Source organism: Cetorhinus maximus, unplaced genomic scaffold (genome assembly GCF_964194155.1).
Source record: "Cetorhinus maximus unplaced genomic scaffold, sCetMax3.hap1.1 HAP1_SCAFFOLD_901, whole genome shotgun sequence".
Taxonomy (NCBI): Eukaryota; Metazoa; Chordata; class Chondrichthyes; order Lamniformes; family Cetorhinidae; genus Cetorhinus; species Cetorhinus maximus.
Genome location: NW_027596843.1, coordinates 10,606 through 24,895, shown reverse-complemented (window position 1 = coordinate 24,895; position 14,290 = coordinate 10,606). Strand labels below are relative to the sequence as shown.

Genomic DNA, 14,290 nt, shown 5'->3' with positions numbered 1-14,290 from the left:
GCCTGAATGAGTGCAGTTCCCATAACACTCAAGAAGCTTGACACCATTCCAGACAAAGCAGCCTGCTTGATTGGCACCACATCCACAAACATTCACTCCCTCTACCACCTTCGCACAGTAGCAGAAGTGTGTACCATCTGCTAGATGCACTGCAGGAATTCAACGAAGCTCCTTAGACAGCAACTTTCACACCCACGACCACTACCATCTAGAAGGACAAGAGCAGCAGATAGATGGGAACACCACCGCCTGGAAATTCCCCTCCAATTCATTCACCACCCTGACTTGGAGACATATCACCATTCCTTTACTGTTGCTGGGCCAAAATCCTGGAACTCCCTTCCTAAGTGCACTGTGGGTGTACCTACACCACATGGACTGCAGTGGTTCAAGAAGGCAGCTCACCAACAGCTTCTCAAGTGCAACTGGGGATGGGCAAGAAATGCTGGCCCAGCCAGTGAAGCCCACATCCATCCCACTGCAGGATCCATCATTCCCTCCTAAACGAATAAAAAAAAAGAGAGATACAGAGAGAGAGAGAGAGAAAGATGGAAGGGGAAACATTTCAAACATCTGCAACACAACCAGAGCATTGACAGAATCTCCCAAACCTTCAACCTCTACCCCTGAGAAGGACCAGGGTAGCAGGTGTATGTGAACACCATCACCTCCAAGTTGCTCTCCAAGTCACATACCGTCCTGACTTGTCTGACATCCAGTACTGGATGAACAGTAATTTCCTGCAGTTAAATGTTGGGAAGACTGAAGCCATTGTCTTCAGTCCCCACTACAAACTCCACTCCCGATCCACTGACTCCATCCCTCTCCCTGACAACTGTCTGAGACTGAACCAGACTGTTCACAACCATGGTGAAATATTTCACCCCAAGATGAGCTTCCAGCTACATATCCACATCATCACCAAGACCACCTATTTCCACCTCAGTAACATCTGCTGACTCCACCCCAGTATCAGCTCATCTGCTGCTGAAACTCTCATCCATTTCTTTGTTACCTCTAGACTTTACTATCCTAATGCACTCCTGGCCGGCTGGCCTCCTACATTCAATCTCCCTGTAATCTTCAAGTCATCCAAAACTCTGCTGCCCATGTGCTTACTTGCACCAAGTCTTGTTCACCAATCACCTCTGTGCTCACTGACCTACAAAGATCCCTGTTTTAGAAGCACCTTTTCGAATTCTCATCCTTGTTTTCCTCCATGGCTGTAATCATCTCTATCTCTGTAACCCCCTCCAGCCACACACTCCTCCGAGATATCGACACTTATCTAATTCCAGCCTCTTGAACATACCTGATTTTAATCGCTCCACCATTGGTGACCGTTCTTTTATTTGTCTAGGCCTCAAGCTCTGGAATTTCTTCTTTAAACTTCTCCACCTCACTTTCTCCCCTTTAAGATACTCCTTAAAACCTACCTCTCTGACCAAGCCTTTGGTCACCTGCCCTAATATCTCCTTATGTGGCTCAGTGTCAACATTTCTGTGAAATGCCTTGTGAAGTTTTATTATGTTACAGGCACATTGTAAATTATTGTTACTGACTTGGACATATACCGTTGTTCCGCCTCAACAATAAGACATTGTAACTCAAAGCGTGAAGCAGTTTGATGGACAAGTTGTTCCCATTGTGTCATCGTTGAAAAGATTCCAAAAACATTGCCCCCTACAAAGATGGCGGCCGCGCATGCGCCCTGATGTACATTGCCTCCAACAAAGATGGCGACTACCTGCCCCGCGTCGGTAACTGTGAAAAAGCTGCGGCCTCGCTCGCTACAAACAGGTGACGGTCTCCCTGTCATCATTCTCGGGGTTTGCTGCTTATACAACATATTTGCGAAGCCTCTCCGCCCACCTGGCGGACCCATCGCTCCCTCCGCCCCGCTATTCACCCACTCACAGCTTGTGGTTCACAGAAAGATCCATCTCTCAATCGCCATTACTCATACTGCGCATGCTTCACTCCCAGCCCGGCCCCGCCCCTCATTCACTCCGATTGGTTGGAGGACCAGCCGCTCCCGTTTGGTCCTCCGGCTCTTTCTATTGGTCCGGAGCTTCCTTCAATCAGCCGGGCATTGTGACGGTTTCAAATGGTGAGAGCGGCCGCAGACTCAGCCTGACTTGCTGATTCTTGGCAGCATTTTCTGTTTGGGAATTAGAGCTAGAGATGGATGGTCAGTTCCCCTCTGTCCGGGGGGGATTCACACTCATTTCCCTAGTGCACTGATTATCACCTTTACTTTACATGAGAAAGTCCCCGGTTCAATCCCAGCTGGAAGCTTTGTGTTTACAATTGTTACGGAGGAGGAATTAACAGTGAGTTTAGTTTCATGTCGAACAGGGGGACAGTTATTGTCTCATTCTTCAAAAGCTCCTTCTTCACCTCTAAACAGGGAACGATAATTCAGAAAACTGATCCACTGTGATCCAAAAAGAAGATACTGCAGATACTGGAAATCCGACCTCAAAACAGAAAACATTGGAAACACTCAGCAGGGCAACAGCTTCTATGGAGATAGAAACAGAGTGAATGTTTCAGGCTGGTGACATTTTAACCAAACTGGAAGAATTTAGAGATTCTATAGTTTACAAACAAATACAGAGTCAGTAAAAAGAGAGAGCGAGAGGGGGAAAGAACAAACGGTCTTGTGATAGGATGGAAGGCTGGAGCGATTAAATGACAAACGGGAGGATAATGCAAGGCAACATCAGAGACAAGGAAATCGACTAATGGGACAAGAGGAGAAACAAAAAATAGGCCCAGAGGAAGTACAAATGGTGACAGCAGAATCATCACCAGCACCTACTGTATGAAAAAAATGGGAGTGGTAGTTATGATCTGAAATTGTTGAAATGAATGTTGAGCCTGGAAGGTTGTAAAGTCTCTAATCAAAGATGAGCTGCTGTTCCTCCAGCTTCCATTAAGATTCATTGGAATAATGCAGGAGGCTGAGGACAGAGAGGTCAGATAGGGAGTGGGTGGAGAATGTAACTGGTAAATGGCTTGAAGCTCAGGATCCATAGAGCAGTCACCCAATCGGTATTTGGTCTCCACAGTGTAGAGTAGGTCACATCGTGAGCAGTGAGTACGTATCACTAGATACCAAGAAGTACAAGAAAATCACTTTGCCACCTGGAAAGTGTGTTTGGGGACATGGAATGTTGGTAGGGAGGAGGTGAAAGGGTGGGTGCTGAATCGGCCGTGCTTGATTGGAAATGATTCACAGTGTTGATCAAAAGAACACCAGAAATAAGAGCAGGGGTAGACAGTCCGTCCCCTTGAGCCTGCTCCAACATTGAATGATCTTCCACCTCTACTCTACTTCCCCTCCCCCACCCCCCTCCCGTTCCATATCCATTGATTCGCTGAAAGTCCAAATATTAATGGATTTCCATCTTGAATACGCTTATGATGGAGAACAATAAATTCAACTGAATTTTAATCTGGAAAATGTACAAACAAGGTGCTCTTGAATTGCAAATTCACTTCCTCACTCCTTGGCAATCATGTTAACTGTACTTTCCACTGGCCCCGTGCAGAAATCTAGTCATTCTCTGACTTTTTAAAAATAAGAGGTCGCCTATTTAAACAGAGGTGAGGCTGAGTTATTTTCTCTCAAAGGATGGTGAGTCTTTGGAACTCTCTTCCTGAAAAGGTGGTGAAAGCAGAGTCTTTGAATACTTTTAAGGCAGAGGTGGATGGATTCATCATAAGCAAAGAGGTGATAGGTTATTAGATGCAGATCTGCGTTTACTATCAGATCAGCCATGGTCTTATTAAATGATGGATCAGGCTCGAGGGGCCGAATTGCTTACTCCTGCTCCTTGTTCGGATGTTACTGACAAGACAGAGTTTAAATGTTCTGTGTATGGAAAGAAAAATCATTTGTTCACATCGCCTGCTGAAACTCCAGTGAGTTCACCTCTAACTATAGGGAGTCATTCTGCAGTTATTTACACCCAGGACAGAACTATGGCAGAGGGCGTGTGCACTTTGTTTGTCACATCAATTGACTTCATGATGTTATATCTTGGCTCTGGGCTTCAATCGTCATCGGGTCACAAAACACAATTTTCAGTTCATAAAACTGGCTTTTCAGTGGCGGCGCAACTACCCAGCATTCAAATGGGAGCAGAATGTGCCCTATCCACACTTTAGCAGCTCCCTGTACATGCGCATCAGAGTGTGAGCGCAATGCGCATGCGCCTTCCGTCCAGATACATGAGCATGCGTAGTGCTGGTCTGTGGCCGAAGGTGCTCAGAGCGAGTGAGACAATTTCGAGTGGAGGAAACGAACAGAGTTAGTGAGTGTGTGAGGAGGAATGGAGCCAGCGGAGTGGGCAGGGAGGCTTCATAAAAACACAGTGCAGGCCGCAGACCCCAAATAACAAGGTTCCGGTCTTGTGTTTGCAGAAAACGGGCCGCAGAATTCTGGATTTCTCCCTTCGCGTGGCCCGGGGTAACGGCCGCCATCTTTATAGGGGACAATGTGCAGCAGGGCGCATGCGCGGCTATCCTGGTCCAAGTAGCAGGAGGAGAGAATGTGGATTTCCAAGATAAAAGCAAAATACTGCGGATGCTGGAAATCTAGAACAAAAACAAAAATACCTGGAAAAACTCAGCAGGTCTGACAGCATCTGCAGAGAGGAATACAGTTAACGTTTTGAGTCTGAATGAGTCTTCATCAGAACTAAGGAAAAATAGTCAAGAGGTGAAATATCAGCTGGTTTAAGGGGGGTGCGTGGGACAGCTAGAGCTGGATACAGGGCCAGTGATAGGTGGAGATTGCCAAAAAATGTCATAGACAAATGGACAAAGGTGTTGAGGGTGGTGATATTAGCTAAGAAATGTGATCATGGGGACATTAAGGGTAGAAAGCAGGACGAGCAAGGGACAGATAGCCCTAGTGGGGGTGGGGTGTGGTGGGGGGAAGGGATCGAAATAGGCTAAAAGGTAGAGATAAAACAATACCTGCCCCTTTACTTCCCCCTCCTCACCGTCCAAAGGCCCAAACACTCCTTTCAAGTGAAGCAGCATTTCACTTGCACTTCCCTCAATTTAGTTTACTGCATTCGCTGCTCCCAATGCGGTTTCCTCTACATTGGAGAAACCAAACACAGACTGGGTGTACGCTTTGCCAAACACCTTCGGTCTGTCCGCAAGCATGACCCAGACCTCCCTGTTGCTTGCCATTTCAACACACCACCCTGCTCATGCCCACATGTCTGTCCTTGGCCTGCTGCATTGTTCCAGTGAAGCTCAATGCAAACTGGAGGAACAACACCTCATCTTCCGACTAGGCACTTTACAGCCTTCTGGACGGAATATTGAGTTCAACAATTTTAGATCATGAACTCTCTCCTCCATTCCCACCCCCTTTCCGATCCCCCTTTTTTTCCAATAATTTATATAGATTTTTCTTTTCCCAACTATTTCCATTATTTTTAAATGTATTTCCATTCATTGTTTTATCTCTACCTTTTAGCCTATTTCGATCCCTTCCCTTCACCCCAACCTACCCCCACTAGGGCTATCTGTACCATGCTTGTCCTGCTTTCTACCCTTAATTAGCACATTCCTTAGATAATATCACAACCTTCAACACCTCTTTGACTTTTGTCTATGACATTTTGCGGCAATCTCCACCTATCACTGGCCCACTATCCAGCTCTACCTGTCCCCCCGCCGCCCCCCCCCCCCCGCCTTTAACCAGCTTATATTTCACCTCTTTTCTATTTTTACTTAGTTCTGTTGAAGAGTCATACGGACTCAAAACGTTAACTGTGTTCCTCTCCGCAGATGCTGCCAGACCTGCTGAGTTTTTCCAGGTATTTTTATTTTTGTTTTGGATTTCCAGCATCCACAGTTTTTTGCTTTTATCTGTAATAATGGCGGCTGATCCTACCCAGGATGTTCCGCGGGTTCGAATACGGTCTATCTCCATCAGCAGGGACAGAACCCGCATTAGCTCCACTGTTTTGAATCTAATTTTCAATTTATCCGTGAAGTCTGCAAATCTGTTGTCTTCCTGTTTATGCCTGCAGTTCTTCACCTCCTTAACTCTCTCTGCGCCATTGTTGCCACCTGCACATTGCGACAACTGATCTTCAATAAGAAAATTAACAACTTTTCGATAGAGCGTTTTCTGGGGCGCATGGCATTGTGGGAGAGCTGGCCGCCATTACTCATCTGCTGTCGCTGAGAGTTTTCATGCAATCCGAAGGCCAATCTTAATCTGTTTCTTAATCGGGTAATGCCGCCTGACCTGCTAGGTATTTAAAGTATTTTATCTCTTAATTTCAGACCCAGCCTTGAAGAGTTTTGCTTTCATTTTATTGATTTTTTAGAACCGAGCCAAAAACGCAGACAGACCAATTCGGAGCCGGTTTGAATTTGGTGGGTGTTGGATGGGGGTCTTTATTTGTTGCATCAGTTTGGGCTGGAATGTATTTCACCCCGAGGATTTTGGAACACAGTCAATTTCCAACGTGAGACTGTCAAGGGAGGTAGATTCTGGGGGAGATTCGGTTGCTAAACAGACACTATCAATTCATTTAAGAACATTCTCTTAGTAACAAATATTTCTACGGTGCCTTTTGATCCGAGATTTTTTTGTTAACTCCATTCTTGGTATTTGGGTAACAAGACGAGCAAATGTTGTCAATTCCCAGTTGTCTGTTGGTCAGATGTTGGTGGGCCATCTTCCTGAACAGCTGCAGCCACTGTGGTTAAGGTGCTGTTTGGTAAGAGTTACATAATTTTCACTCAGTGATGATATATGTCCAAACCAACAACAACAAGTTGTATTTATATAGCACGCTGGATATTATAAAATATTCCAAAGTATTTCACAGGAATATTACATTCCAATAATTGACACTGAGGCACATAAGGAGACGTCAGGGCAGATGATCAGAAGTTTGGTCAAAGGGATGGTTTTATGGAGAGTCTTAAAGGATGAGAGAGAGGCAGAGAGGTCTAAGGAGTGAATTCCAGAGCTTCTGGCCTGGGCAGCTGAAGGCACGGTCACCAATGGTGGGTCAATTAAAATCAGGGATGCTCAATAGGCCAGAATCGGATGACCACAGATATCTTGGAGCGATGTAGGATATTATTGAAATAGTGAGGGGCGAGGTCCTTGATGGATTTGAAAACAAGAATGAGAATTTAAACATTTCAGGTTCTGCTTAACCAGGAGCCTATGTAGCTCAGTGAGCACAGGGGTGTTGGATGAACGAGAATTAGTGTGAGTAAGGCCACGGGAAGCAAAGTTTTAAATCACTCCATCTTTATGTGGGCAGCTAGGAATAGTCCGGTTTAGAGGGAACAAAGGAATGGATGAGTTTCAGCAGTAGATGAGCCAAGGTAGGCAATGTTCCTTCACTCACACCTTTACCTTTACAGATGTATACAGATTTTTAAGGATAACTCAAGTCACAAAAGCTATCTTATACTTTAATGTACACAGTAAATACCTAGTCCATATAAACCTATAGCACCGTGTAGTCAGACACACCACACTCTGACCTCAAATGACAGATGTCACCTCAACCAGATGCTATGGATCTCTCCTCAACTTCCCCCAGACGCTTGTCTCACCGTGAGGCAACCAGTTTCACTGAATTCCGTCCTTCACACGAGAGTTTCCACTCTCCACTTTCCAAAACCTTGCCTTGGAATCTTCTCCCAAACTGACCTTTTCTCTCAGACACCTTCCACAAGGGTTCACCTCCAGGGTTTCGAACTCTCCTTCTGATGTTCTTCTTCCCTGGGTAACCATATTCATTCGAGTTGTCTTCCATGCACTCTCTCTCACCAACTCAGCCATCAACAGTACACCACTGCTTCACATGCCCATAGCAAAGATACAGACCTTCAGTTGGCTCTTTAAACCTTCTTGCTTCTTGCAAACTTTTCTCACTTAAAAACTGAAGCTTGGAGACTTTCTCTCTGCCCCTCACTCTTAACTTCACTTAACAGGATGTTTTCCCAGGTTCCTGTCCTTCCTTTGTCCAGAAGATCTTCTTTGGACTTCCCCCTCTTCCATTCTCCTGGATTTTTAGGGGTTTTCTTCAGTTTGGAACTTCTATCTGTCCACTTTGCTCCAGTCTCGCTGGCAGAAAGTTCAAAACCAGCTGAACTCCAACAGGTTCCAAATAAAACTGCTGCCTTTCTTCTTCTGTGTGTGTATCTGAGGGAGGAACCTGCGTATCTGTACACCCCCGCCTCCCTCCCCCCACCCCAGGTGCTAGGCAACAGCAATGTTGTTTCTCCTCTTGCGTATTAACTTTTACTTTATATAGATTGTAAACGTCTCATTAGAAATGCAACAGCCTTTTAAGATGAAACTAAAACATTTGATCTTTCTTAACACACAGATACAGAAAAACAAAACAAACCTAAACTTTAAAGCTAAGACTCATTCCTAATGCCTACAAAAATAAAGATAACATAATTAAACTAACTCTATATCCTAACAGGACTGAAGACAATGACTTAAGTCTTCCCAATATTTAAATGGAGGAAATTTGTGTTCATCCAGGACCAGATGTCAGACAGTCATGTCTATGTGTGACTTGGAGGGAACTTGGAGGTGATGGTGTTCACATACACCTGCTACCCTGGTCCTTCTAGCTAGTGGAGTTTGAGGGATTGGGAGATTCTGTCAAAGTTCTGGTCGAGTTGTAGACATACAAAATCCTTCTCCTTCACCCTTTGCCTCTCTCATCTCCCTCTCTCTTTCATCTCATAGATGCTGGACTTTTGTATTGGTTCTGGCCAGTTGGCAGGTTCCCTGTCCTGATGTGCATTAGTGAACGAGCTGGGTCCAGCAGCTTTGATGGTCAATTTTCCCAGTGCCGGCCCCACAGGTTACCAGATTCATTCAGCTCAATTTCACAACCTGCCTTTGTGTTTTTGTGGGTTCTCTCTCACTCCCTTTTTTTCTGTTTTGAATCAATTTCACAGGGGGTAAGAAGGAGAGGATTTACAGTCGGGAAACTGAAACCAAACATCACACCAAGATCTCACAGAGTCACCCAATTTATCGTAATCTGAATAAAATCGGATTTTGAACATGGAAGGAAAAAGCACCGTTCACAGTGGGGAGAAACCGCACATCTGTTCTGTGTCTGGACGCGGCTTCAGCCGATTATCTGGTCTGTCGAGACACAAGCGCAGTCACAATGGGGAGATATCGTGTAAATGTGGGGATTGTGGGAACGAATGCAATTTCCTGTCTAAGCTGGAAACTCATCAGCGCAGCCACACTGGAGAGAAACCATTCACCTGCTCTGAGTGTGGAAAGGGATTCACTCTGTCATCTGATCTGCTGAGACACTGGCGGGTTCACACTGGGGAGAGACCATTCACCTGCTCCGTGTGTGGGAAGGGATTCACTAGGTCATCCAACTTACAAAGACACCACAGAAGTCACACTGGGGAATGGCCATTCACCTGCTCTGAGTGTGGAAAGGGATTCACTCAGTCATCGAACCTGCGGACACATCAGCGAGTTCACTCTGACGAGAGACCTTTTAAATGTCCAGACTGTGGGAAGTGCTATAAAAGTTCCGGGGAGCTGATTCGTCATCAACGGGTTCACACTGATGAGAGGCCATTCAGGTGCTCTAAGTGTGGGGCTGGGTTCAGGAGGCCAGTGCACCTCACTGAACACCAGCGCACTCACACTGGGGAGAGGCCATTCACCTGCTCAAAGTGTGGGAAACGATTCATTACCTCATCCCATTGGCTGAGACACCAGCGAGTTCACACAGGTGAGAGGCCGTTCACCTGCACAAACTGTGGGAAAGGATTCGCTACCTCAACCCACCTGCAGTCACACCAGCGAGTTCACACTGACAAGAGACCTTTTAAATGCCCAGACTGCAGGAAGTGCTATAAATGTTCTGGGGACCTGATGTCCCATCAACGTGTTCACACTGACGAGAGACCGTTCAGGTGTTCTCACTGTGGGACTGGGTTCAGGTGGCCATCTCAACTCATTGTACACCAGCGAGTTCACACCGGGGAGAGGCCGTTCACCTGCTCCAAGTGTGGGAAGGGATTCATTAACTCATCTAACCTGCTGAGACACCAGCGAGTTCACAAGTGACTACAGTGATTGGATTTTGCTGTTAATCACATCCAGGACTGAAGCTCATTGGGGTCTGTTTGTGCTGATGTTAATAAACCCCAGCCCAGTTATAAGTATTCTGGATGAAAGTCAAATAAATCAGGTTGTGTTAAACAGATCGAGTTGAGTCTTTTAATATCTCTAACACAAGCCAGTTCCTCTCCATTACCCACATCTTCAGCCGCATTGGCACCAGTTTTGTGTTCAGCAGTTTCTTAACCTGATGCCCCCATTTATTTACATTTGAAACTTTAATTCCTGAAACTAAAAGTTATATTCCAAAACATATGAATTATATTCACTACAATTATTAAAATCACTTAAATCAGCTTTGTGTTATACACATTGTGGCAAGTCTTTTTTTTATCTCAAAGACAAGTTCATTTCTTTTGAAGGGCTCTCCCTCTCCCTTGTTTCCTCCATCCTCACCCCCAACAACAAGTGTGAGAAACTCATGGAGCTTCTTTTTCACTAAGATTGAGACAATCCGATCAGCTGCCTCTGCTGCTTCCCTCCCTTCCACTAGCCCACAGGGTCAAACTTCCCCTTTGTCTGAGTCCTAACTCACAGCTTTGTCCATGCAGCCGCCACACACGCGCACAAACACACATATGACTTAGTTCATACTGAAGAGAGAAAGGGTTCAAATGCTTAGATTGTACCAAGAACTTTAAAAGCCCGCATTCACTGATGGTTCACCAGTGCATTCTCTCCGGTTCCACTCCATTTATCTGCTCTCACTGCAGGATGAGGTTCAGGTGATTGTCCATCCTGCTGCAACACCAGAGAGTTCACACTGAGAAGAGGTCATTCACATGCTCTATGTGTGGGGAGGGATTCACTGATTCATCTAACCTGTTGGCACATCAGTGATTTCACACCAATGGAAGATATTTTAAATGCCTGGATCGCAGGAAGTGTTATAAAAGATCCGTGGAGCTGATGTTCCATCAACAGTGACAAGAGACCGCTCGTGATTTCTCGCTGTGAGACTGGGTTCAGGCGATCATGTGAACTCAGGGTCCACCAGTGCACTGACACCAGGGAGAGACCATACACCTGCTCCGTGTATGTGAGAAGAGTTATCCCACCTCAATACACGTCAACTTCTTCACACTAATAAGGAATCTTTTCAAACTTCTGGCCATTTCTCAGAGCTTTCAAAGCAAAATGTATCTGCTGACACACAAACACATTCACACTGGGGAGAGGCTGTTCACCTGCTCTGTGTGTGGGAAGAGATTCACTCAGTCGTCTCAGCTGCTGGCACATGAGTGACTGCTGAGGTTGGATTCTACTGTTGTTGCTGCTGTTACATCCAGGACTGAATTCTGCTGATGTTATTAACCCCTGTGACTGGCCTGGAGTTTGATATTCTGGAAATATGTCAAACAAATCAGTTTTCGTTTAACACATTGTTGTAGATTTCTGTCTTTCCCACCTGGGTGTTTAACATCACCTGGTTGGAGCTCAGAAAGGACAATCTGGGTCATGGATCATACAGTAGGAACAGAACTTCAACCTGGACACAGTCCTTCAGGGTCACACTGAGAGGGACAAACGGCACTTTGGTCTTTCTCATCTCTCTTCACCGACAGCAAAGTCCCGTGTGGGTTAATCCTGAGGTGTGTAAGAAATGTGTCCCAGTCTCTCTCTTCCATGATTCAGAGCTCCTAGACACGGATCAGAAGGCTCCTTTCCAACTGTGTTTAGGGTCAGGAAGAACAACGGTGAATGCTGGAAATGAGCTGTCAAGTCAGAAATTTGTGTAAAACTGTGATCTGTTCCTGACTGAAAGTGAAAAGGCAGTTTTAAGTTGAAAAGATAAATTGGTAACCAAGGTTTACCACAGACTCACTTGACAGGTCAACTCAGGTTCAGCCCTCATGCCCTGAGATTTGTTACAGAACTCGCTGCTCTCTTGGTCCTCTGACCTCTGATCTCACTTCCTTTTGGTTTCCGGAACCATCAACAATCACTCACCAACATTACATTGTGAGATAGAGTTCAGGAGATGGGAGGAAGAAACAAATTGAGGCCATGAATCTGTGTTCGGAAGTAAAATTAGATAAACATGATTACATGTTCACAGAATCACAGTGCAGAAGAGGCCCTTTGGCCCATCGAGTCTGCACCAACACGTGAGAAACACCTGAACTACCTACCTAATCCCATTCATCAGCACTTGGCCCATAGCCTTGAATGTTATGACATGCCAAGTGCTCATCCAGGTACTTTTTAAAGGATGTGAGGCAACCCGCCTCCACCACGCTCCCAGGCAGTGCATTCCAGACTGTCACCACCCTCTGGGTAAAAAATCTTTTCCTCACGCCCCCCCTAAACCACCTGCCCCTCACCTTGAAATTATGTCCCCTTGTGAATGACCTTTCAAGTAAGGGGAACAGTTGCTCCCTATCCACCCTATCCATGCCCCTCATAATCTTGTACACCATGATCAGGTTGCCCCTCAGTCTTCTCCGCTCCAAAGAAAACAACACAAATCTATCCAACCTCTCTTCATAATAGAAATGTTTCTTCCCAGGCAACATCCTGGCGAATCTCCTCTGCACACCCTCCAGTGCAATCACATCCTTCCTGTAATGTGGCGACCAGAACTGCACATAGTACTCCAGCTGTGGTCTCGCTAAGGTTCTATACAACTCCAACATGACCTCCCTACCTTTAGAATCTATGCCTCAATTGATAAAGGCAAGTGTCCCATATGTTTTTCTCACCACCCCACTAACATGCCCCTCTGCCTTCAGAGATCTATGGACACATACACCAAGGTCCCCTTGTTCCTCAGAACTACCTAGTTTCATGCCGTTCATTGAATACTTCTTTGTCAAATTACTCCTTCCAAAGTGTATCACCTCACGCTTTTCAGGGTTAAATTCCATCTGCTACTTATCTGCCCATTCCATCTATATCTTCATGTAGCCCAAGACACTCAACCTCACTGTTAACCACCCGGCCAATCTTTATGACATCCGCAAATTTACTAATCCTAACCCCCATATAGTCATCTATGTCATTTATATAAATGACAAATAATAGGGGACTAAGCACAGATCCCTGTGGTACGCCACTGGACACTGGCTTCCAGTCACTGAAGCATCCTTCTGTCATCACACTCTAAGTCCTACAGCTAAGCCAATTTTGAATCCACATTATCAAATTACCCTGTATCCCATGTGCATTTGCCTTCTTTATCAGTCTCCCATGTGGGACCTTGTCAAAGGCTTTGCTGAAATCCATATAAACTACATCAACTTTCACTACCCTCATCTACACACCTGGTCACCTCCTCAAAAAATTCAATCAAATTTGTTAGGCATGACCTCCCTCTGACGAAGCCATGCTGACTATCCCTGATCAAACCTTGCCGCTCCAAGAGGAGATAGATTCTCTCCTTCAGAATTTTCTCCAATAGTTTCCCTACCACTCATGTGAGACTCACTGGCCTGAAGTTCTCTGGCTTATCTCTACAACCCTTCTTAAATAGCGGAATCACATTAGCTGTTCTCCAGTCCTCTGGCACCTTCCCCCTGGCCAAAGAGGAATTAAAAATTTGTGTCAGAGCCCCTGCGATCTCCTCCCTTGCCTCCCTCAGCAGTCTGGGACACAAATCATCTGGACCTGGAAATTTGTCCACTTTTAAGCCTGCCAACACCTCCAATACCTTGTCACTCCCTAGATCAATTTGCTCAAGAACCTTACAGTGTCTCTCCCCGAGTTCGATACCTTCATCCTCATTCTCTTGGGTGAAGACGGATGTGAAGTATTCATTCAACACTCTACCAATGTTCTCTGGCACCACCCATAGGTTGCCCACTTGGTCCCTAATGGGCCCTACTCTTTCCCTGGTTATCTTCTTCCCATTGATATACTTATAGAATATCTTGGGATTTTCCCTACTTTTACCAGCCAGAGCTTTCTCATATCCCCTCTTTGCTCTCCTAATTGCTTTATTAAGCTCCACCCTGTACTTTCTGTCCACTAATGCCTCCACTGATTTGCTTCTCTTGTACCTGCTAAAAGCCTCTCTTTTCCTTCTCATCGTATCCTGAATATCTCTGTTCATCCATGGTTCTCTGGGCTTGTTACTCCTTCCTATCACCCTAGAAGGAACATGTT

At 45.5% G+C, this 14,290-nt stretch overlaps 1 protein-coding gene across 1 annotated transcript; it reads left to right on the top strand.

The window, feature by feature from the left end:
• The first annotated feature begins 9,094 nt into the window (after nt 1-9,094).
• On the top strand, nt 9,095-10,269 carry LOC144675047 (uncharacterized). Its single transcript, XM_078536109.1, has 2 exons — nt 9,095-9,449; nt 9,534-10,269. Exons 1-2 carry the CDS (start codon nt 9,095-9,097, stop codon nt 10,130-10,132), a joined length of 954 nt encoding a protein of 317 aa, XP_078392235.1. The 3' UTR covers nt 10,133-10,269.
• Nucleotides 10,270-14,290: the final 4,021 nt, after the last annotated feature.

What these genes read in the sequence shown, in the direction of transcription:
- LOC144675047 (XM_078536109.1), top strand. Translation starts at nt 9,095, where the DNA reads ATGGAAGGAAAAAGCACCGTTCACAGTGGGGAGAAACCGCACATCTGT. An exon ending in CTTACAAAGACACCACAGAA is followed by an intron (nt 9,450 to 9,533) that starts GTCACACTGGGG and finishes CACATCAGCGAG; the next exon opens with TTCACTCTGACGAGAGACCT.